This window comes from Euprymna scolopes, chromosome 22 (assembly GCF_053919585.1).
Source record: "Euprymna scolopes isolate OS-2025 chromosome 22, ASM5391958v1, whole genome shotgun sequence".
In the NCBI taxonomy this organism is placed as follows: domain Eukaryota; kingdom Metazoa; phylum Mollusca; class Cephalopoda; order Sepiida; family Sepiolidae; genus Euprymna; species Euprymna scolopes.
The window spans coordinates 20,143,442-20,169,335 of NC_136503.1; the positions used below are offsets into that span (position 1 = coordinate 20,143,442).

At 35.4% G+C, this 25,894-nt stretch overlaps 1 protein-coding gene and 2 pseudogenes across 1 annotated transcript in view; 2 read left to right on the top strand and 1 right to left on the bottom strand.

Moving 5' to 3' along the window:
- LOC145243910 (intraflagellar transport protein 122 homolog) overlaps positions 1 to 25,894 on the bottom strand; it is a 166,372-nt gene that overhangs the window by 114,464 nt on the left and 26,014 nt on the right. The window contains exons 6-10 of the mRNA XM_080107019.1: positions 23,358 to 23,454; positions 18,724 to 18,918; positions 12,321 to 12,459; positions 10,753 to 10,811; positions 6,507 to 6,650 (exon numbers count right to left, since the gene is read on the bottom strand). Coding sequence (XP_079963145.1) covers positions 6,507 to 6,650; positions 10,753 to 10,811; positions 12,321 to 12,459; positions 18,724 to 18,918; positions 23,358 to 23,454 — 634 coding nt within the window. The remainder of the gene's footprint in view (positions 1 to 6,506; positions 6,651 to 10,752; positions 10,812 to 12,320; positions 12,460 to 18,723; positions 18,919 to 23,357; positions 23,455 to 25,894) is intronic.
- Positions 19,269 to 19,386, top strand: LOC145244047 (5S ribosomal RNA; annotated as a pseudogene).
- Positions 19,927 to 20,043, top strand: LOC145244239 (5S ribosomal RNA; annotated as a pseudogene).

The following is a 25,894-nucleotide window of genomic DNA, read 5'->3' on the forward strand; positions in this document are numbered from 1 at the left end:
TCTGGAAGCGAGACGGTCACCTTTGTTTATAAACGTGTTTTTTCGTGTTTTATTTATGTATTTTGTTTGTATTCTCCTGTACAAAGCTAAACAATAAAAACAAAATGCCGGCAACTAACGATAAAAGAAAAAATGCCGGGAATTATTCTAATAGAATAGATAATGTTAGGACTTTATTTAAGTAGTATACTTAATATATACTTTTACTGCAAGCTTGCATATATTGTAAATTCCTTCTTGCTATCAAATCAAACCATCTAATATATTTAGCCTTATGTTCTAGTACATTCGAAATATAATACAGTGCAAAGAAACAGTTCGAACCACCTAAAGTAAAACCTTGAATAATTATCTAAACTCGAATGTAAATTAATATTAAGCCGACTTTACAAACTGATAATAGTTAATTATTGGTTTTTAATTAATTATGAGATGAAACTCTAATAATTTAAACTCGATAGATAACGACAAACTTCCACCCATTAATATGGGAGGGGAGATTATCATCAAGTGTTCTGAATTGTTAACTTAGCACCGGACTTACTTCTTAGATATTAAGTCACTTGTCCCCATTCCCCCCCCCTTTTTTTTTCTCTTTTTTTTTTTTAATGGAGAGTAGATAATACAGTGGATGTGTTATCGGCAGCTCCAGTAACTCTCGCTTCTCCTATTTTGTCATCCAGTCCTCATTCAATGAGTGATTTTTCTGACAAAGGGTGAAGAAAAAGCTGCTTAAAGGTCGGTAGTACTTGGTGACCAGTAGTCTGAGATGTCGGAAATTTTTCTGTCTCTATCTGTCCTTGTGGCCATGTCACTAGTAAGGGTGCTGGAGGTAAACGTTTGTCTGGGCTGACGTTATCCGCCTGCTAGTCAGGGACCCAAACCTTGGATTAACCACTAAGAAGGCTGTCCTATCAGCAGCCGCAAAGTACTGGGACTGCTGTATTGCCATTTGGTGAGTGGATCTGGACCATGCAGTAGTCTCTGGTGGGGCCTCTCGATGCCATACTAGTGGGTAATTGTTACGGCTTTACCTTTTCGTGTGCTACAAAAAATAAATTTCCTGTCTTTTTCTCTCTTACTTTCCCTCTCTGTACTGCTCTAACCAAGTATGCCGACCTATTCCACAAATCCTCAAACCTCAACATGAAATATCTCCAGAATAAAAACTCGATTAAACCTAGAACCCCATCTTCCAACGTAGACCCCTACTACCAGGTCTCCTTCTCCAACATCAGGGGTCTACGTTCCAACCTTCCAGAGGTTGAAACCCAATTACAGGAGACGAAACCGGACATATTCTTTCTAAGTGAAACTGGAATAGGGCCGACCACTTCCCTAGATGAGTTCATAATTAACGGATACTCAAATTTAACAGCTAAATCTGACCCCCAAGATCGCCATGGGCATGGAATATGTGCCTACATTAAGGATGGCTTCCCGTGTGGCAGGGATATCTCTAGAGAAGATCCTAATTTACCCTATATGTGCTTCAGGGTTTCACTTGCTAACACCACTGCATTTATATTTGCCCTCTATAGGCCCCACAACAGCGGAGTTACTATCTTTAAGAGCATATCTGAGAAAATAGACCAAATACTGTCTTCACATCCCTCAGCTAACATCCACATATGTGGTGACTTCAACGTCCATAACGTGGAATGGCTGACCCATTCAAATAAGACAGACGATGAGGGGAGGTTTTGTCATGATTTTGCCATTGCTTATGATCTCACTCAGATTATTCGCGAACCCACCCGTGTGCCCGATACACCCGGTCAATATTCAAGCCTCTTAGACCTTTTTCTCTCAACTTCCCCTGAGCTATGTTCATATTCCGTTCATTCTCCTCTAGGATCCTCCGACCACTCCGTCGTATCAGTTAAGATAAAAACGAAATGTAAGAAGCCCCCAGACGTACCCCTCCACCGTACTGTATACCGATACTCTATGGCCGACTGGGATAGCTTCCGTACATTCATATCTGATTTACCTCTGCACTCCATGTTTAAATGTTTCTATAGTATCAGATCTGACCGAATGGTTAATTGCAGGCATAGACCAATTCATACCATCTAAAAAATTCCAACAAAAACCTAACAGCCAGCCATGGTTCTCCCCAGAATGTGCTGCTGCTATCGCGCACAGAAATCACTTTTTCCATAGCTACCAACGTAATAGATGCACTGAGACTAAAGCTGCTTTTAGGTCTGCCAGCAACCACTGTAAAAGAGTAATAAAAAATGCAAGAGAGCTATATGCCCAGTGTGTTAAATCCAAGGTAGCTGATCAGCGGCTTGGATCCCACCAGTTTTGGCAAATAACAAATAGGATCCTGAACAGAAGTGTGCGCTCTATTCCAACCATTATCAATGGACCAGAGGTCATCTCGTCAGCGTCAGACAAGGCCAAACTATTTGCAAAGAACTTTGCAGCTAATTCTACCCTATGCGACGAAGGCCATCAACTCCCCATATTTCCTCCTATAACACAGAACAAGCTAGGTAACATACAAATATCCGTGCATGAGGTCGCCAAGCTAATAAAGAACCTAGATTCCAGTAAAGCAACTGGCCCTGATGGCATCCCAATTATAGTGTTAAAAAAGCTTCAACCAGAACTTGCTCCCATACTTACGAAACTATTTAAGCGCTGCCTTAAGGAGAAGTGCTTTCCGACTCCCTGGAAGACCTCATCAGTTTGCCCTGTATTTAAGAATTCAGGTGATAAGTCATCTCCCTCTCAATACAGACCAATAAGTCTCCTGTGTGTTATGAGTAAGTTGCTGGAATCCATATTAAATAGAGAAATAGTCAACCACCTCAGCAGGAATAACCTTCTTAGTGACACACAATATGGTTTCCGCTCTGCAAGATCTACCGCAGATGTGCTGACGGTTATATCTCACAGGATTAGTGAATCTCTTGACAAAGGCTATCTGTCTAGGGCAATTGCTCTTGACATATCAAAAGCCTTCGACAAGGAATGGCATAAGGGTCTACTTCACAAGATTTCCAGCTACGGTATAACTGGAAATGTTTTCTCAATCATTAAATCATTTCTCTCCGATAGGCTCATAAGAGTAGTGGTAGATGGACAAAAATCGGAGGCCTGCAATATAAATGCTGGAGTCCCTCAGGGGTCAATCCTGGGCCCAACTCTCTTCCTGATCTACATCAATGACCTCCCTAAACACATACTTAAATCATTCGTTGACATCTATGCTGATGACACGACCATCTACGGCAACACATCAAAGGCTGTAAATGACAAAGTTCTCTCGGATTCTCTCTCCTCTGATCTCGAGCGCGTGGTTCAGTGGGGGAAGATGTGGCTGGTTACCTTTAATGCATCCAAAACCAAACTGCTATCCTTACATCATCAACGCTCTGATCCCCATCTGGCATCAATTGTGATGGATGGCTCTCGTCTGGGTGAGGCCCCGTGTTTTGACAAGCTTCTGGGTTTGACCTTTACTCCTGATCTGAAATGGAACACGTACATCAAGTCTGTTGCGAAGGTCGCTGGAAAGATGGTGGGATCCTTCTACCGCTCCAGAAGATATCTCACTACGGATGCAATTCTCTATCTATATAAAAGCCAAGTACGTCCAAGGATGGAATACTGTTGCCATATCTGGGCAGGAGCTGCTAAAAACAGCCTATCCTGCCTTGACAGAGTACAAAATAGACTTCGTGGCTTAGTAGGGGATGCCCTTTTCTCTACCCTGCAACCTCTCTCCCACAGAAGAGACGTTGCGAGCCTGTCCTTGTTTTATCGTTATTTCCATGGCAGATGCTTGTCTGAACTCCAATCTCTGGTCCCCCCTCGCCAATCTTTCACGAAAAACACCCGTCTAGCTGAATCCACTGTGAAAAATTTCCCCCACTCTATATCTGTGCCTAAATCAAAACGCAGATTCCATGAACAAAGCTTCTTTCTTAGAACTGCACGCCTGTGGAACTCTGTTCCGTCTGCCTGCTTCCCTCCGGACTACAACTTGGATGTCTTCAAGTCCAATGTTAACAAATTCCTAATGAACCGCCCCTTTAAGTAAACATTTCAGCAAATCTCCTCACTAACGTAATGTACTTGCAATAACCCTTATCCCTGAGTGGCTTCCGGGCCTTGATAAGTGGTGATCACTGTGTAAAAAAAAAAAAAAAAAAAAAATAGAATGTAAAACTTTGAATTCCTGACTAAGAAAACCACCGACCGGTCCATGGAAATAAACGCATCATGTGTTTTTATAAACGTCGTCTTTGTGTTGTAATTCTACCAAAAGGTAAAGTGAAATTGTCATATGTCTTATATATCCTGTGTTTTAAAATGTCTTCACATACACAATGTCTCTACATCTCATATCTACAATGTAAACACTAAGACTGTCTCAACACTGTCTCCTCACTCTAAAACCTTCTACTACACTTCTAAGTATGAACATTTTATATATATGAATCTCTTCATAACACGAACACAGAACGCAACATCTCTCTTAATAAGACTCTCTAGGACTCACTTTTAATAAGACTTCCTAACAACGAACAATAACAATAATAATAATAATAATAATGAAACCCCTATATAACAGGCCTGCTGTGTGCTGGAAAAAAGGAAAAATTGGTGTAAAGAACAACTGAGACAGACTGGCAATGGACGTAACCCACCACAATAATGAAAATTTTTTAACTATTATTGACTGTGGCCCCTCTAAATTTGCAATCTGGTAGCCACTGCATCAGACAGATATGACCACTGTAATCCAACAGTTGGAGAGTATTTTCCTTGATCGAGGCCCACCGATGGAAATACTGACCGACAACGCTACTGCTTTCACCAGTAAGGAGTTCCAGTCATTTTAAAAAATTGGGACATACATCTGCGATTTCGATGTGCATACTCACCAAGTGGAAATGGTATTAAGACCATCGCAGCCAGAAAAAACTGTTCAATACTGGAAGCTGTCTACTGGCACAATGTCATCCCAAACGTTTCATCTTCCACCACACCAGGGGTCGTGTTACATAGATACCATGTACTAATCAAAGGTATCGAAGCTAACCCACTGCCCAAACCAGAAATGACTGGAAGGAAGTATGAAAAAGGAGACATCGTTTGGGTTAAAAATTCACGTGACAGGTGCACAATGAAATATAACACTGGTCGGGTTACTGAAGTGATCAGCCTGCAGTCTGTGAAAGCTGATAGGGTGCATATGCACGTTAAAGACTTTCGACCAGTAACCCGGATGCACTTGTCAATGACGAAAGTGATTCTAAGGACAGTGATTCTGAGGACAGTGAGCGGCTAATCTATTGTAATTCAGATCTGCTTGAGAATAATTCTGATGTTAGCAAACTCCCAACTGATGAGGTGTCTACTGAAAGCCCATCCACAGACAAACGTATGCACAAAAGTCAGGTCCATGTTATTCCTCTTCGAAGAAGTACCCGACAGAGACGGATACTACCTCCCTGCCCTGTTTGTGATCATGAGATCAGGGAGGATGTGGGGAAAACCGTAACTTACCTGAATAGCACGAGTTTCGTGTTTATTCCTCTAAGAAAGAAAAAAAGTTAAAATGCTGACGTTGCATTTATATGTATGACGGTCATGCAAATTTACATGTGAGATATGCAAATTAGAGGCAAGGGAGTTTGTTGAATGGGTATAAAAGAGGAAGAGAAAGGAACCACCGGGGAGTGGGAAGACAGCGTGTTGGGAGAACGCTTGTCGAAATGAAACTATTGAACCGAAATGAGAAAAGTCAGAACAACAAATTTGACTCGGTTCAAATACTGTAGACTAGGGAAGCTTGTTTGTATTGTTTTTGTAATATCACTCCATTACTAGTCTGATTTTCATTCCTCTGCGTGGTTTTTAGTTTGAGCTGATCATATTTATTTACCTGTGTTTGAGTTGTTGTATTCTGTTATCCGATTCTAGAGTTCAACAAGATACACCTGAAGAAGGTCACAGGTTACATCAACCGAAACATTATGAAAATAGCATTCAATAATAGAATAGTAGTCCAAATAATTTTGTTTTAAGCTTTTATTGCCTAAATTTTTTTATGTAATAAATTTTTTTCATCAAGAAACCTACATGTGACGGAAACGTGCAACTGATGCACGAACAAACCCCTCATTCACTTAAACCTGCACTTTGAAGACCAGTTGGGCTGACAAGTCATAAGAGTAAGAAATATTGTTTTTTTAAAAGGCGACTTGAAAGTACAATTTGGCGGTAAAGGGTTAAGGCTACAAATAGCTGTATGTAATTACAAATAATTCATGTTGTCACATTGGTTCCCCTAAAGTCACTGAAGTTAAGTGATTTTGAGCATGTTCAGTACTTAGATGGGTGACTATTCTATAATGTCAAGTGCTGTAAGATGGCTAGGAGTATAACTAGAAACCGACCATCTATTCTGCTCAACATGATTTAAGTATATGCTGTGAGTATAAAATCGTGTAGTTAATGAAAGACAAATACAAACAACTCACCATGCAGAGAATAATATTTTGGGCCGTGACCACCAGTAAATTGAAAGAGATTTTCTTTTTTATTTTTTCCTTAACTTTGTAGCGCATGTCATTTGAATCACTGGTATACTGCTCGTAGATAATAATTTTGTCCGAGACTTGCACCTGTGGGGAGAAAAAAAATGAGATGCATAAGCTTGTTTGTAAATTAACAAAGTAAATATTTAGAAGAGAGATTTCGAACCACCACACATTATCTCAGAGTTTTGATTACCATATGTGTTCTGACTGGTCACTTTGTTAATATTTCTACGCTCATGATGTGTTCATTTACAAAACTTTATTAGCACAACTTAGTTAGGAACTTGGGGAGGTAATCAGTTCTGTCAATAACTTAAAAAACAAGAAAATCTTACTATGATGAATAATACATATTTATCAAAACAAAGGATTTTTTTTACTCTTTAACCAAGTAAGTCACTTGGAATGTAAGTGGCTGCTATACAGGATCATATCTACAGGGGACTGTGCAAGGTAAGGCAGCAAGATGTCTGTTCACATTACATTTAAACTTCAGCAAGTAGTCAGGGAAGCAGGAAAGAGGGAGGGAATTTCAAAGTCTAGCAGAAAGTAACTATTAGAGTAGAAGCTACTCCAGCATCCAGGAACCTCAACAGTGAAGAGGTTTGCTGCTTGTCATATTAGTCGGGAGAATGTACGTCAAAGAGGCAGATGTGCTTTGAGATCATCAGAGTACATTCCACTAAAGTAATTGTAAAACAGGCACAGAGGTTGGGGCTTGACAGACAGTGAGGGGACTTATTAGATTTGAGACTTTTTTTATGGACCGTGTCTAAGAGTGGGAGACTAGTGGTAGATGCACAAGCTCAGATGTAGCAACAATACTCCATGCATAGACGAATTGTGTAAGAATAATAAGAATTAAAAGTTATGCTGTTCTTTTTGAAAAGAAAAAGAAAAGTTGAGGAATTTAACAGGTGCTAAATCTAGGTTAGGGAACTTTTAAACTTACTTTATGCTTTCATTTTTGAGAGACGGTTGAATTGGAATGTATTTTAAGTCTTTAATTACTGTTTTCCACCAATCATTATCTTCACTTTCTCTCTTAGTCTGCCTGGTTGTTAGATTAACTGCTTTCCAAGAAATCCTCCCAAAGACAGTTTTATAATGAAAACTTTCACTTGAGAAGAGTTTTGTGGATGAATAACCCAATATGCGACTCACAGGTCATGTCATATTTTTTCTATCCTATGATTGGTCAATTAATGAAAGTCTTTGTTTCCCCATGAAGGTGGCTCATCCAATAAAGCCACATTTTAAAAGTATAACACCTTACTATTTGTTGACAGGTAAGTATATTTATTAGATACGGCTGATGTACACTGTAATCTTTGCGATCAACAATTTCATCATCAGCTGGATATTTTTACCTATTCAATTCATGATTAAAATTTGTAGTGTTGCTATTATAATTAGATATTCCAGCAAATACCCAACAATAACCTTTTTAAGTTATTAACACAAGTTTAGTCCCAACCAAATTTTTAATAATAATGAATCCAACTCAAAAATTATTTCTTCATAAATCAGTGAAGTTCAACAAATTTTTTTCTTCAATTGTCATTCCAACATGAAAACTATAACCTTTCAAAATGTGATTTTGACTTTTTCAATCTTAAAATAAAAACTGTTCTTTTCAAGCAAAAATAAGATTTTACGATACTTAGCTATCCATGTTATCTCATAAGTAGGGCTATGACAACAGCATATTCTTTTCCTTGTTTTGATTCTCAGATATAACTCCATTGATATTTTATGTTTTTATGTAGTGATGTGGTTCTCGGTTGATTAATTGTGTCTTTGTCGGATATATACTCGAGAGTCAAAACAATGAAAAGGATATACTTTTGTCATAGCCCTACTCATAAGTGTTTTAACCCAATTTTTTTTTATTATTATTTTATAAAAAATTTAACTTAATTAATCAATTAATATTGTACGAGTAAAATACTTTGGTACTCTTGCATAATTTGACCCGGATCCTCGTGATTTCCCGTCAAGCCCGGATCGGGCGAGACCGGCAATTATCGGTTACAGCCGAGCGGCGTAACAGACGCAGGTTAAGGAAAAAAGCAAAACAAAACGGGAAAAAAAAAAAACTTAAAATTTTCAAATAATAACAACAAACCTACCTTTAAAAAAACAAATATGTTTATTTAATTTATTGTTGTATCTTTTTTTATATAATTATCAACAAGAAGTTTTTTTTTTAATTTATCTGCAAAAAAAAGGTTAATTACCGGTATAACCGTTAGGTGTAAGTACAATATTTTGTTTCATTTTATTTATTTTTTTTTTTTGCATAATATTTATCAGCAACAAGTTTTTTTGCTTTTTTTTTTTTTTTAAATTTATCTGCAAAAAGAAGGTTGTTTACCCGTACAATTGTTAGGTGTGAGTACAATTTTTTTGTTTAATTATTAGTATTGTTTTGTTTTTTTATCAAAAATATATATTTTTTTTTTTTTAAACGGTTGTTATTTGCTGGCGGAAGAACTTTCTAGAGAGGAGGATATTTCATTCTTGCTTGTAACGCTGTTTTGCTTCCTTCCACATCCTCTCAAAACATGGTTCGATGTTGCCTTCGTCATAGGGTCTACAAAGTGAATACTATGATTCACAGTGAGGTGTTGGAACCCTTCTCCTCCAACTTTGTTATAGGCCTTCCAACAGTCGGAAACGACTGTTGTACCGGGCAGAATATATTTTTTTATTATTGGAAGGAGGGTTTCAGCGTTTCGATTTGGGACGGTGACCAAGAAACCCTCCTTGACAGTGATATCATAGCCACCGAAGACCGAGAGCAGTTCGAGGATTCTCCCAACGTTATGTTTCCTCCGGTTGAATAAGGATTCGTCTATTTCTACAGCGTGCCCTGGGCCTCCTATCTGTCGGGGATTCCTCAGGAAATACTCTTGACAAATTTCCCTCAGAAAGTTCTTCCAATCCATGTATGTGTGTTCGGATATAACATTGCATTCTCTCTTAATATTTTTTAGTGTCACTATTTCGAAGGCCCATGATTTTCACTATAGTTGCAATATCCAAATTGGAATGTGCAAAAAATGATCCTGTGCGCAATGACATCCACTGTCTACACTGACCACTGGTACACCACCAGGAGAAGCCATCCTTTACGCAATTTCTTTTTTTTAGTAAACATTTATGATTACATTTGTTGCATCTGATTCTTTGGGAAAGCAATTTCTTTTCCTGACAAAAGGAAATTGTCTGCATCGGCGTTTCCATTTGTTTTTCAATCATGCGCAGATTTATTTCCATGGCTGTCATTTTTTTCAATAGTTACTTTCTCCCAATTCGATTGTCGTCTGCTTACAGTTACAAACTAAAGTCGGATTAGCGTTTCAACATTTGAACAACACTCGGCGGACGCCGATGATTGCCGGTCTCGCCCGAACTGGGCTTGACGGGAAATCACGAGGATCCGGGTCAAATTATGCAAGAGTACCAATACTTTACTATGTCAGAAAAAAAAAAAAGAGATAATTGTATCACCAGACTAATCTTAAAACATCTATGAAATTTTCTGTTGATACAAGAATTGCTTTACATATTGATTTTTTGGAAACAGTTCTCTTCTCTCTGTCTTTTAAAATAGTTTCATTTTTACTTTTTTATGGGGGAAGGGCTAAATTTAATCTGATGTCTCAATTCAAAAACAGTGTAAATTATATTTTTTTTTATGAAAGATACAACCAGTAATTTTACGATTCATATTATTCGGACTAAATTCTTATCTTCAGTGTTATTTTCACAATGTCTGCAAGGACTCATGGCATAATAGATAAAATACTTGGTAAAATTCAGTTATAATTTACACTATTCTGGAGGTTTAAGATTCAATCTTTAGTGTGAACGATACTCAGAGTACAATTGTAAACTATTTAGGACTTCTGCCTACTCATGGTTGACAGAGCAAGAACACGTAACTCCCATGGATTAAATAAACAGTCCCGTTCATAATTCTGTGCATATTCACGAGTTCACCAGGATACACCTGAAGAAGGTTGGAGGTTACATTGGCAGAAACATTGTGAAAATAACACTCAAGATGAGAACAGTAGTCCAAAGAATCCAAATAATGTGAATTATTAATCCTCATCTCAAAAATTCAGAAACACAATCATTTTATATATCAGATATTTTTCTTAGAAAAATTACTTACAGCCAATCTTTGTTTGTATATGGCAATTTTTTTGACAGTCTCCCGACATTTGATTCTCACTGCAAAGAAAGAATTATAAATAAGATGTGTGAAGAAATATTTTTTTCAAAGATAAAAACAGAAATATTTGCCAAAATATTTTTCAGATGAAAAATTGTTATCATTTATATTTTTTACGTGTTAAAATAAAAGTATAAAATATATAAGCAAATAATCAAACAGGACATGAATTGTATAAATCGAAATAAAAATCATCTTTGATTGTCCTATTTAGCACATAGTCCAATGCATTTAAAAGTATTTTTGAAAAAATATTCTTGACTGAATTTTACTAAAATGTTATAAGTTAGTTTTGTATCATATTCTAAGTGTATTAAATAAAGCATTCATCAGTTTTAAATTTCTGGATTTTAAAGAAAGTCAGAGAATAGAACAATTAAAATGTTATTTTTTGTATTATTTGGACTATGATTCTCATCTTGTTTTGTTTTTACAAACGTTTCGGTCGATGTAACCTCCAACCATCTTCAGGTGCATTCACAAAAAAAAAAAAAAACCAACCAAGAAGAGAATCATAATACAAAAATAATTATAAATCCCCATCTCCAAAATATACATTCATCAAATCAAAATGTTGTGAAAATCTTTTGTTAATAGTTGAAAAGAAAACTGAATTATTTTGTGACCTATGAAAGGAATTTAGAAACATTTAAACTGTTCAATAGAAATTCATTTAAACTGGCAGGAAAATTCTTAGAAAATCCTCATGCATTAAAAGATTTAAACTTTTGGAAGTTTTATACAATAATTTTATAAATAAAAAGTAGTTGTACTTTTTGACATAATGAATATGAGCATATCCGAGTCTTTCCTCCTTACAAGATTGTGATTGGCTGGTTAAGCCACATGTCCTGAGTGCTGAAGCCATCTGGGAGAGACATTAAAAGGTATGCAAGTATCACGTTAGGAACAGCTGCAAATATGACACACATTCAGTACAGCAACTTTTCAGATTATAACTCAAACTTTACCAAGACCACTCAGCTACTTCAAATGATATCTATCTCCTTTGTGGGATATATCACTTTTATGACAATTAGTTTTAATTCATAATTTAATGACCAAATAATAATTAAATTTAACTTCCAGAATTGATGTTCTAAAAAAAAAAAAAAAAAAAAAAAAAATTGTAAAACAAAAATATTTTTAAAAAATGAAAGTAAAATGATTCCTGGGTAACATTGATTAGGTACAGCTCATAATAATTAAAAATAATGGTACTTATATATTTTTGGTACCACGCTGAAATAGTAACATTATTTTGAAAGTCATTCTTAACAGGTGGATGTGGGGGATGTTTTGTAACTATTTCTGTGCTTCCACCTAACAATTTAATAAAAAAAATTAAAAAAAAGATATTGTGAAACTTGAATTTAACTCAAAAGAACTATTTTAAAATAGCGCAGTACCAAAAATACATAAGCACCAACATAATAAAACAAATGACAAATTTACATAAAAATACAATTTCTCTTCCACCATCCAACCAATAATTTTTAAGTATGTACCTTTTTCCTCCGTTATGAGATGTTGTATAATAACATCCGTCATGTTTTCTCGGTAGGCATAGCGCTCCTTGTACAAACCATGAATTGTTGCCATCATCAGCCGAAAAAACTTCAGTGTTCCAACATGGCAGCCGAGTACCTGTCATGAAGTAGTCAACATTTTAGATATTTTGCAGTGAGAAAAACAGAAAATCTTTTCATATCGTAAAATTTTTAAAATCCTGCCAATTAAAAAAAGTTTTTGCATCTGAAAAGCACAGATTTAACATGACACATATCTACCAACACTTTTCTAAATATACAAAACATATCTATATTCATATTTGGATATTTCGAATGACAGCTCTCATCTGGAGTGTTATTTTCACAATGTTTCAGCCAATGTAACCTCCGACCTTATCTTGTTAAATTGGGAAACTTTCTGTCATAATCCAGTATCTGCACAGAAATTTTGAACACAACTCTTTATTTAATCCATAGAAGTAGCATATCCTCATTCTGTCAGTCATGACTGAGTAGAAATCCTAATTTGCAATTGTATTTTTAGTGTTATCTGCACTGAGGATTGAATCACAAACATCCAGAAGAGTAACTCTTACAACTGAATTTTATCAAGTACTTTATCTGTTATGCCATGGATCCATTCAAAATTTCATGCAGATCCCAGAGTTAAAAAGAAAGATTAATGAGTTCAATAAGATACACTTGAAGAAGGTCGGAGGTTACATCCACCAAAACGCTGTAAAAATGGCACTCAAGATGAGAACAGTAGGCCGAATAAGCCAAACAATACAAATTGCTAATAAGTTTTATTGCATTTTCTTTTCTCGAGTATAGCTCTTTGTATTTTAGTTTGAAGATGATATGAGCTGGATTTAGTGGACACAATTTCAACTTTATGTTGTATTTTTTGTTTGTTCGTTTGTTTGTTTAAAGAAATTTCTGTGTTTTTAGTGTTAAAAGAGCTTTGTGTGCTTGTACATCTAAATTTTTTACTGGGAACATTAGAACATACTAGGTGTTTGGTATAATTTTAGAAATGCATATTTTTTCTCCATTTCAGTTAGTGCCATTGTTTTCTTTAATTGGATAGCTTTATTGCATTTTATTCTTAGCTTTTTTTATATGAAGGATGTTAATTTTGAATCGAAGATGATTTCAAGGAATTTATGCTGTTGTATCATAGCTATGCCTTCTGATTTTCAAACTATGTCACAAACAAAATAACTTGGTTGCTTCTGACTGGTTTTCTACTTCTTCAAGTCGTACGAATTTTGTGTTTTGGTTTTAGAAAGATTTTTTTATCTGACAGATTGTTGTAATTGTTTTTTCATCTTGTAATAGTTTGCAGTTTTCTGCATGTTGCAAGTGGTATTGTTGTAAAAATTGTAGTATATGGTTCTCTGCCATGTTTGATGAGGGGGGGGGGTCAATTCTTTCAGTATGTGTTCTGCTATCTCATCTCAGTCTTCATATCCTCCAATACTTTCAATTTATTTTTAGTTGGGATTCCTAATTTTGATTTGTATCATTCTGTATTTCATTCTTCTGGTAGTGTTCCGTTTAATTCAGTCTGCTCGGTTCCTTCCTTATTTGGGCTAATGGGGTTATATTTTGAATTTAGTACAGATTAGAGGAGAGAGGAGTGCCCGGTTGTAGAATATGCTTAAATATGATATTTTAATTTGTCCAGATTTCATATATATTATTATAGAGTCATGATTTCCAAAGTAAAAAAAAAAAAAAACCCACTATTTCAGTGCCATCAGCTAGAATCGAAACCTGAAAGCAAAACTGCGGCATTCAAAGCTGGTGACGTTACCACTGTACCAACGTGACACACATATGAACTGATTAAAAATAAACTAAGATGAATGTACAAAATGTACAACAATATTTTTCAATTTTGATTCCTTTTGGAACCCTTAAAAACTATTTTACCCGGTTAAAGACCCATGAAATAATGGTCCATAAAAAACCCAATCATTTGAGGCCCCTGTGACTTTTAGTTTTGGAAGAGATAGAGTTTGAAAATATGGAAACAGACAGACAGTGAATTTTATAAATTAGATTTCAGCTCCTCCAGAGCCTTCAATTCTTTAATCAGCTTATTGTTACAAACATTCATCTGATTATCATTGCCTGATTTACATATTGTTTTACTTATCGTAGCATATGAACTATCTCTTTTCAGATTCATTACTTCTTCCCAATGAATGGTTTATTTTTTTATATTTAATGTTAATTTTTTTTTTTAACATTTATGGGTACTGCAATTATGGACTGGATTCCAAGCAATTGAATGCAGTCTTGTTTGAACATTCTTATTCTTTTGGTCTTTAATAATGCATTTTCTGTATATACATTTATTTCTACACTGAGCCTTGTGATGTCCAAACCTTTGACATCTGAAACAAACTGGATTTGGAATGTTGTATTCTACACCTATTGTTACATCTCTAATTTTAATGGTTCTTGGAATCTAAAGGGAATTAAAAGTGTAGATAAAAGATAAGGAATAAACGTTACAAATAACTATATTTTATCATTTTATTAAGGAAAAAAGAAGATAGAAAGGAAGAAAAAAAAACTCTTTAGGCCATGGCATTTCAGAACTAAATGCTTCTCATCAGAAGAGGAGAAGGTCAGTATATTATTATTATATTTAATAGTTCCTCTTAACAGTGTTGAGCTTTTGGTATCTTTCTTAAAGATATATTCTTTTTTAGCTTCATTTAATATATATATATATATATATATATATATATATATATATATATATATATTGGGAGAGAGAGAGAGAGATTTGTATGTATCACTTCTCCATTTTTTCTTTGCTGCAATTCTTCTGGCATTAGTGATATTTTTTTAAATTCCGTCTTTATTTCTTAGATAATGCAGAAGGAAAGTTCTTTGTTCCTTACTACTTTTTTTTACATAGGCATCACCACTTATCAAGGCCCAGAGGCCACTCGAGGATAAGGGTTAAAGAGTGTACAGTAGTCAATTGGACAATATAGTAATCATTAGTAATGGAAATTCCGTCCTTGTAAAAAGTTAAAGTTTTTTTTATTCATGAAACCTTCTTAGCTGTGATAGGTTGTTTGTTTTTCTTTTTACTTTTCAACATCTAAAAGAAGCATTCCATTTTGTTGTTTTTTTAATACTTTTTGCCCTAATTTTGTTTGTTGTTCCCTCTTGGATTAGAAATGGCAACATTTCGGTTAAAGATTCATCAGCTATTGGTTGTGGAACAATAAGTTGCAGAAAATTTCTTTTTTTTTTTTCAGTTTTATTCTCAGATTCCAAGTTTATGTGAAATTTATTGGGCAAATTTTTTTGAATACCAAATAGATTAGTTTTGTTGTTTATTCATCTTCCATCACCCATAGCCACTTTGGAGTCTGAAATTCAGACATGGTAAAGGAGAAACCCATTTGCCTTACAATTACAGGACTACGTGGAAGGTGTACTTATTCTGGAAGGAGTCCTTAACAACCCGTGTTCCATTATTACTGTTATCTAAGATTGTCAGGATCTCACAGTCATGTCAATTTCTCTATTTGCAATTTGATTGACTGTTAGTCACCGTCTTTCAATATATATTTAAGAGGAGGTATTAGTTAGGTTAATATCAGTTGGGAGGAAAACTCGGAGTTGTTGTTAGTTGCAGATTATATATAGTGGGTCATCGCATGACCAGACAATTGATCAGATAAGGCCTCTCTGACCTCTCATTTAGTTCAAGTATGGGGCAAAGTAGAGTGCTGTAGTGTGTATGATTCTGCAGGTTCATGATCCACTCAGTCACCAGGATGCTTTCCTCAGACATCACAAGTCGCCACACATGGTAAGCAGATAGCCTCTTTGGAGAACTTTTACCCCCTCCAGAGAGTGCAGTCAGCATATTCAGAGGTTCTGCTAACAAGGCTGAATGTAACGTTTTTTGTTTTTTTTTAATGGAAATTGCTCCAAACAAGGCATGAAGCCATTTGATGTGAGGAGCTAAAATATATATATACACCACTTCAAGTTCAAAGACTAGCCAACAATAAGTGTTAGGTTTGGACTTAGAAAACAGCAATTCTTCTCCATTTGTAAAAAACATCACTCATGGAATATGAGGACTAAAGGGCAAAAAAGCTTTAGTATCCTACCCAGGACAGGTTCTATTTAACCCTTAGATAAGATACTAATACGTATTACCACTCTGGGCCAAAGTAAACGTGGGAGTAACAGCAACTTAAAGACAACTACACACAGGTCCCAAATAGGTTCCTAACCACTGGATGGTTTTTTTAAGGATCAGCTGTAAAAAATAAATACACACGTATGCAAATTCAAATGCTTCTTTATTGTCATTACTGTTTTTGTGTTGTAAGTCATTCTAGTTTCAAAAGAAAAGAGAAATGTTGTTCCAAACAAAATGGCAGTATCAATCGAGAACAGCTTGGAATTGTTAAAGCTAAGATAAAGAAAAAGAATAGAATTTCTGTAAGTTAGTTAATCGCAAGAAGTCCTGAAGAGCAAAGTTTCTTTCTTGTATGAAGAACAAACAGTATGTGCAAAATTCTAAAATATCTGGTATGTTTTATGGAGTGATTCTGGTTTCTGATTGGTCAGTAACAGAGCATCATCCCATTTGATTGGTCAGTTTCTGTCACTCCTCTCTATACTGTTATCTTATTGGCTTCTGGAAAATTTGTTGATTTAACAAGTTATTAGTTTTACAAAAACCATGACTATCAACGTGTACATACTATTGGCACGCATTTGCTAAAAGTGAAACCAAAAAATTATATAGACTGACTATATTACGATAGAACCTTCCAATTATTTGTAATCATGCCCTATTTATTATACAAAAAATATTGCAACATTGTTTCTTCATCATTGTTTTTTTAATTTTTTTTTTTTTTTTTTTTACTTGGGAGTCACCACTTATCAAGACCTGAAAGCTACTCAAGAATAAGAGTAAATGAATGTAAGGTGGTACAGTGTAGTAATCGTTAATGGTGTAAATTGGGTAGAATTCGATTATTTATGGGGACGGCTCAACAAGAACTTGTTTACATTGGATTTGAAGGCTACCATGTTGTATTCAACTGGGGTAGGTCAGCAGAATAATGTTCCACAGGTGGGCAGTTCTGGGAAAGAAACATTGTTCATGGAATCTGCGTTTAGATTTAGGCACAGATAGAGAGTGGGGAAAATTGTTGATAGTGGTTGTGGCTAATCAAGCGTTGGCACTTTTACAGTTTAATCAAGACATTAAAAAATTAAAATATTGAAAAAAAGGTTATATTGTACGTATCCGTTTTGAACTGAAGATCTCCGAAAAAATTTTTTTTTTAATTCGATCTATTAGTTTTTTTTTTACAGCGGAAAAAACATGTTTTTATGAGAGCGTGTTGAAGTCGGCCATTATGGAAATTTTTAACACGCCATGGGGAGATAACTATGTAAAGCGCCAAAACTCCCTCCCAATCTTTATTACTAGCCTTTCTTCCTAAAAATCGAACCTTTTACTCAGTATTATAACAAATTGTTTTTTTGCTGTAAAAAAAAAAGAAAAAAAAAAAAAAAAAAATACTTGATGAAATTAAGTGAAATTTTTTTTTTCGTAGAACTTCATTCCATAACAGATACATACAATATAACCTTTTTTCAATATTTTCATTTTTTAATGTTTTCATTAAACTGTACAAGTACCTAAGTGTTTTTTATAAAAGTATGACAGGGGGAAACCATAGATTGAAGCTCAGACGAGCACTTACCATGTAAATAATGATAGAAGAGAGACAGACTCACAACGTCTCTTCTGTAGAGAAAGAAGTTGCAGGGAAGAAAAGGGCATCATCTACTAGATTTTAAAACCGGTTTTGAACTCTATTAAGACTGAATAGGGCGTGCCAAGCAGCTCTTGCCCAGATGTGACAACAGTACTCCATTTTAGGGCATACCTGGCTCTTATACAGATAGAGGATTGCATCGGCAGTGAGATACTTACTAGAGCAGTAGCGTGATCCAACCATTTTTTCTTCTTTATATTCCGACCTTCTGTTATCTATAACACAACATATTCAACATGGTGGAGCTTGATTTGGAGAAGAGGCCCCAAAATGTGCATTGTTACAGATACAACAAATTAGTCTAAATTTATAGGGTCATTATGTTACAGCCTTACATAGGTTCATACCTTGATATTGTTTAGTTACTTATCATAGAATAGTGATTAGTGAGAAAAGGGTGAGTGTGAGTTGTTGGTAGTTGTAGGTTTGGTGTAGGTTATATATAGCTGCACATACAAACACACAGACATTTGCTCTTTATATAATAGATATGGAGGTTATACATGACAGAAAAGTATAGAAGAAACTGTGATTCAAAATATAAAGCTCACCACATTATTTGAATCTGGTTGAATATCTCCGCAGATGATCCAAGACGTGTCGCTTTCATAAATCATCTCCAGTTTCACTCCAGTTTTGCTATAAAGGTAACACTGTTTGTTGGATCCGCCGACCACAATGAACTCTCCATTTGAAAACCATTTCAAAAAACACGGGTCATATCCAAGGTATGCATCACGGCCAATCTACAATGAAAGATGAAAACGAAAACTGATATTAAATAAGTTTTAAAATGATTGTCAAAACTGAAGTGAATTTGTGTCATTTCTTTATTAGTAACATCTACAAAATCTGTTATTGATAAGAAGTGAACTGCAATAAGAAGGAAGAAGAAACTAATTACTACTGCTTGTCATCTACCAATAAGATTCAAGCTGTCTATTTGATTAGTTGCACAAATCATAGTCGTACACGTGTAAACATTGGATACACAAGTACTTTACAATTACAAGTAAGCTTTTGACAGAGTACCAAGATAGACTATTTGGTGGGATTTGCATAAACTAGGAGTAAATAAATGATTGGTGAAGGATGTATATTTGGCACAATCATATTTGACACACCGGTTCCCATCTGATCACCAAAGTTAAGCAATAGTGAGCCTGGCCAGTACCAGATGGGTGACCATTTGGGACTTCCAGGTGCTGTATGTGCTCTCTGCTTATCTCGGCATTGTTTCCAGTCATCCTGGACTTCTCCTTGCCACTAGACTCAAGCAGTGTTGATTTAGGAGAGATGTGGTTGAGGACTGCACAACCCTTGCCTCACAATTACACTCCATGCATGGCTGAAGGGTGACCTTGTAGAGGTACAGGATACTCTTAGGTGCGAGTAATTTTATAGTATAATAGAGGGAATCCAACTTCCTTGCAGCAGCCTTCGCAACGTCCTCAATGTATTATGCATATATACATGTATTTAGTAAAAAGAAAAAGGAAACTCCAAAATGATTGTCAAAACTGAGGTTAATTTATGCCGTTTCTTTATTAGTAATATCTACAAGATCTGTTATTAATAATAAGCGAACTACAATGAGAGAGAAGAGGAAACTAATTACTACTGCTTGACATCTACCAATAAGATTCAAGTTGTCTGATTAGTTGCACAAATCATAGTCGTACACTTGTAAGCATTGGGTACACAAGAAGTACTTTAGAATTACAGGTAGTTTAAGTAAGCTTTTATTTTATATAATATACGGCATAATCACATTGACACACCGGTTCTCGTCAGATCACTGAAGTTAAGCAACGTTGAGCCTGGTTAGTAGCAGATGGGTGACCATTTGGGAATTCTAGGCGCTGTATGTGCTCTCCGTTTATCTCAGCATTTGTTTCTAGTCGTCTTTTGCTTCACTTGCCACTGGTATTTAACAATGTTGACTCAGGAGAGATGTGGCTGGAGATTGCACACCTCCTGCCATAAAAACTTTATGCACAGGCAACCCTTTATGGGTATCCTTAGTCTGTCCAAGACTGAGGGAGCCTGTTTTTTGTTTTTTTTTAAGTAAGCTTTTGACAGAGTTGGTGGGATTTGCATAAAGTAAAAGTAAAAAAGTGATTGGTGAAAGATCTTCATTCAATGTGAGTAAAAATAAAAGTGTTCAGTAAGTTGGTAACCTTGTGCTAGACTATTACAGGTGCAAAACAAAAATTAAAATAATACGAGAATGACCTTTAGACACATGATATAGAAATAAAAGTTACAAGTGATTAAAATGATTATAGGAGAGAATTTGAATACCTGCTAGACACTATCCTTGTGTGTCTAAGATCTCTTATTTTTTTTTTACATAGGCATCACGACTTATCAAGGCCAAGCGGTCACTTGAGGATAAGGGTTCAAGAGTGTACAGTAGAAATTGGACATTATAGTAATCATTAGTAATGGAAATTCGGTAAATTTGTTAACAAGTGGAACGGCTCATCAGGAACTTGTTTATGTTAGACTTTAAGACAACCATATTGTAATCAGCTGGAAAGCAGGAAAACGGAAGGCAATTCCACAGACGTGCAGTTCTAAGAAAGAAGCTTTGTTCATGGAATCTACATTTAGGTTTAAGCACAGATAAAGAGTGGGAGGAATTATTGATAGTGTTTTCAGCTAGACAAGTGTTTCTTGTGAAAGTTTGGAGAGAGAGGACCATAGACTGAAGCTCAGTCGAACACTTTCCATAAAAATAACGATACAGTATAGACAAACTCGCAACATCTCTTCTGTGAGATAGATGTTGCAGGGAAGAGAAAAGGATATCTCCTACAAGGCTATGAAGTCTATTTTGAACTCTATCACGGCAGGACAAGTCTTTTCTAGCAGCTCCTGCCCAGATGTGGCAACAATATTCCATCCTTGGACGTACCTGGCTCTTATATAGATAAAGAATTGCATCAGCAGTGAGATACCTACTGGATCGATAGAAGAATCCCACCATTTTTCCAATGGCCTTGGCAACAGATTTGATGTACCTGTTCCATTTAAGATCAGGAGTAAAGGTCAAGCCCAGAAACTTGTCAAAACTTGAGGCCTCCTCAAGACGAGAGTCATTCATTTCAACTGATGCCAGATGGGGAACAGAACGTTGATGATGTAAAGAGAGAAGCGTGTTTTTAGATGCATTAAAAGTAACCAGCGACTCCTTTCCCCATTGTACCACATGCAAGATCAGAGGAAAGAGAATTGGAGAGAACATGGTCGTTTACTGACTTAGATGTGTTGCCATAGATGGTAGTGTCATCAGCATAAATGTCTACAAATGATGTAAGGATGATTTGGAAGATCATTAATGTAGATCAGGAAAGGAGTTGGGCCCAGGATTGACCCCTGAGGGACTCCAGCATTAATATTGTGAGATTCTGATTTTTGCCCATCAACTACTACTCTTATTAACCTGTCAGAAAGAAATGATTTAATAATTGAGAAGACATTTCCAGCTATACCATAGCTAGAGATCTTGTGAAGTAAACCTTCATGCCATACCCTATCAAAGGCCTTAGATATGTGAAGAGAAATTGTCCTAGAAAGGTTGCCTCCATCAAGAGATTTGCTAATCTTATGAGATATAACTGTAAGCACATCTGCTGTAGATCTAGCAGAACGGAAACCATATTGTGTGTCACTAAGAAGGTTATTTTTGCTGAGATGGTTGATTACTTCTTCCAGCAACGTACTCATGACGCACAGGAGACTTATTGGCCTGTACTGAGAGGGGGATGAGCGATCACCTGAATTCTTAAATACAGGGCATACTGATGAGATTTTCCAGGGTGATAGGAAGCAATTCTCCTTAAGACAATGTTTAAATAGTTTTGTAAGTATGGGCGCTAGTTCTGGTTGAAGTTTTTTTAGTACTATAATTGGAATACCGTCAGGGCCAGTTGCTTTACTGGAATCAAGGTTTTTGATTAGCTTGGCAACATCACGTACAGATATATGTATATCACATAGCGTGTTTTCTGATACAGGAGGACATATTGGAGGTTGACGGCCTTGGTCGCAAAGGGTAGAATTAGCTGCAAAGTTCTTGGCAAAGAGTTTGGCTTTGTCTGATGCTGACAAGATTACCTCGGGTACATTGTTGGGAAAGAGCACACGCTTCTATTCAGGATTCTGTTTGCTATTTGCCAAAACTGGTGGGAACCAAGCCACTGCTCAGCTACTTTGGGCTTGACGGACAGAGCATACAACTCTCTTGCGTTCTTTATTACTTTCTTACAATGGTTGTTGGCAGTCCTGAAACCGGCTTTAGTTTCCATACATCTATTATGTTGGTAGTTATAGAAAAAGTGATCTCTGTGCACAATGGCAGCAGCACATTCTGATTTATTATCTGATCTTTAGTCGGGTCCGTACCGATTGGTATATATATATATATATATATATATATATATATATTATTCCTTAATTGGAATTCATTAACATGACTATGAAAGATCAGATAATAAATAAACGTGGATTTATAAGATCAAAGAATCCAACCTTGATCGCCCTTCGGGGCCCGTGGCGCAATTGATAGAGACGTTGAATCTCTACAGTTCCAGATGAACATTGTCTGAAGATAGCGGTTTCAATCCCACCCAAAGCGTGCCAGAGGTTTAATTGGCCAAAATGTGGTGAGATGACAACAACTACGGATGGCAGTGATGGCTGAGAATGCAGTTAGGAGATTCGAAGTTCCTATCCGTCGCGGTTACCACCTGACGAAGGCCAGAGGAATAGTTGTGAATAAACAAAACCAATAAAAGATCAAAAACAACAACTAATAAAGATGAGAATAATAGTCCGAAATAAAAATAAATTAATGCTGTTGAAAATAAATATGAGGTTAACTTTCTATTCTATTTGTAATTGTTATTTTATCTATTGTGATATCTATTTTTCATCTATTGTGATATCTATTTTTCATCTATTGTGATATCTATTTTTCATCTATTGTAATAACCAAGTTTATCTATCCTCTTACTGTTTTAAATCAAAAGTTTCATTTAAACCGAGAAAAGATTACTGACAACGTGTGCTTGTTTAGAATATGACTTTAATCTGTTCACAATTTCTCACATTAAACAGAATAAAAGGAGAGGATTTATTTGCGTACATGTTTGCAAGACGATATGAAAAGAATGCTTACCTGCTTGCCAGAAAGTTGATAAAAAGAAAGTTTTTGTCCCCAATCAGCGATTGCAAGCACATCTAATATTTCATCACTTCCATAAAAACTGTACGTACTGTGAAAAAAAAAAAAATGATGGTAGGATTAGATATCAAAAAGCATAAATGAAAAAAGGCTGCAAAAGAACTATTTTGTACATTGTTACATGTCTGTTGTTAAACTGCATCTGTTAATGTATCAACACTGTCATAAGTGTTATAAACATATCACTTCAACGAACAGCAGAAAAACTAAATAGATAAACACACACTTATATACACACGTCGTATAGATGACTGTGATGCGTATATACAAAAGTATATACACTCTGCATACACATATTCATTAGAAGAACATTTTATGCCACCAGATGATGCACGAGTTTAGACACACATACATAATATATACTCCTACAGTATACAACAGGATTTCTCCTTCACTGACTGAGGACAGGAAAAATCACTATTGTAACATCGGTTTTTAATGCAGAGAAAATCCTGTGCTCTCAAAATGAAGCACTTTGGATCGGAACAACGTTTTTTTTTATTAAAAAAAACAAAAAACTCTGGTTTTTCCTTATTTAAAAAATAATATAATTATTAAAATGTAAAATAACTATTCCTCGTTTGTTTATTAAAAAATTTTGTTTAAATAGTGTGTGAATATCAACCGGTGTCAACCGAAAGTGGTTTCTTTTGTTTCACTTATTTGGTGGGGTCCTTAAGCCCTAATTGATCCTAATAGTCTTCTGGAGATTGATGGTGTGATCTTTACTACAGGTGATAATAACTAAAAATAACAATTAATTAACACTTCTATCACGTTAAGAAAGTTTTTGTGGTTTTTAACTTTTAAATTCGGATGAACATATCTCGGCTCAAACAAAAATTTATTGATCGAAATAAGCACCATTAAAATCAACACAATTTTGCCAACCCAAAAGAAGTGTATTTATGCCAGTAATATAAAAATATTGCATTCTGGCAGTGATGAAGTGACTGAGGGCGTTTTTGATATCACTTAGGTTTTTGAAGTATTTCTCATGCAGAAAGTTGTCGAGATGCTTGAAAAAGTGGTAATCAGTAGGTGAGAGGTTTAGAGAGTATGGTGAATGAGGCAGAGTTTCGTAGCCCAATTCGTTCAACTTCTGCAGGGTCGGTTTAGCAATGTGTGGTTGTGCATTGTCATGGAAGAGAATTGGGCATTTTCCTGTTGAATAATGCTGCGTGTTATTGTCAAAGTTTCTAATGCATTTCATTCATTTGTTGACAGTACTTCTGTTATAATACTTTCACCTAAATTCAAAATCTATAACGGATGAGACCAGTTGCAGACCACAGCATGAACCTTCTTTTTTTGCAACTCTGGGTGAGGAAGTGTCATAGAGCTTTGTCGGCATCTAACCAACTGAGCTGAGCATCGTCGGTTGTCATAAAGAACCCACATTTCATCAGAAGTCACAACCTGGTCGAGACACAGGTCATTCTTGTTGCATAAAAAATGACACTTCATAATGGCGTTTCTTTTAGTTGTTCAATTCGTGAGGCATCCACTTATCAAGTTTTTTTTCTTTCCAATCTCTCTCAAGCGGTTGGAAATCGTTGTATACGTTATGTCTAATTCAGAAACAATTTCTCAAATGTTTGTACATAGATCGGCTTTGACTAAGGTTTTTAATTGATCGCTGCCAACATCCGACGGATGACTACTACACTCATCATCTTCAAGACTTTTGTCGCCACTACAAACTTTCTTGGTACTCATGCAGAGAGTAATCCAGACGTAACTCAGCACCCGCTCGGCGTTCCCTAGAAAATGACGTCAACAGCTGGAGTAAGCCGAGCATCACCGAGGAAATTAAGCTGTGCGTTGCCAATGAAAGCATAACAAGAAAAGAAAACCTACTTTAAATTTTATGTTTTATTAACTGTAAAGAAAATTGTTATAACAATATTTTTATTCTGATATATATATATATATATATATATATATATTAAATAATGTTGAAGATTTTTTTGTTCGAGAAAAGGTTCAAAGGTAGGTCAAATAAATACTTTCAAGGGTTTTTTTAAGTTTATGTTTTTTTAAAGTTCATGTTTTTTTAAAGTTTATGTTATAAAAATATTTTTATTTTGCTATATATATATATATATATATTTTAAATAAATAATGTTAAAGATTTTTTGTTCGAGAAAACGTTCAAAGGTAAGTCAAATAAATACTTTCAAGGATTTTTTAAAGTTTTTTTTTTCAAGAAAAATTGAAAAAAAAATTTTTTATTTTGTTTTTTGGGTTTTTTTTTTATCAAGGAAAAACCTTAAAACTAGAAAAGTTGACACAAAATTGAGTGGAATAGTTTGTTTTTTTTCATATTAAAACAGATGCTGTTGTTGTTTCTTCAGACCGTTTTTTTATTAATGGTGTGCATAGATCGTATTCCGCATTCACACTGGAGGTCTTTAGTCTTTCTGTGTTGCTCGCTCAAACGCCCACAAGTTGATTATTTTAAGTATGAT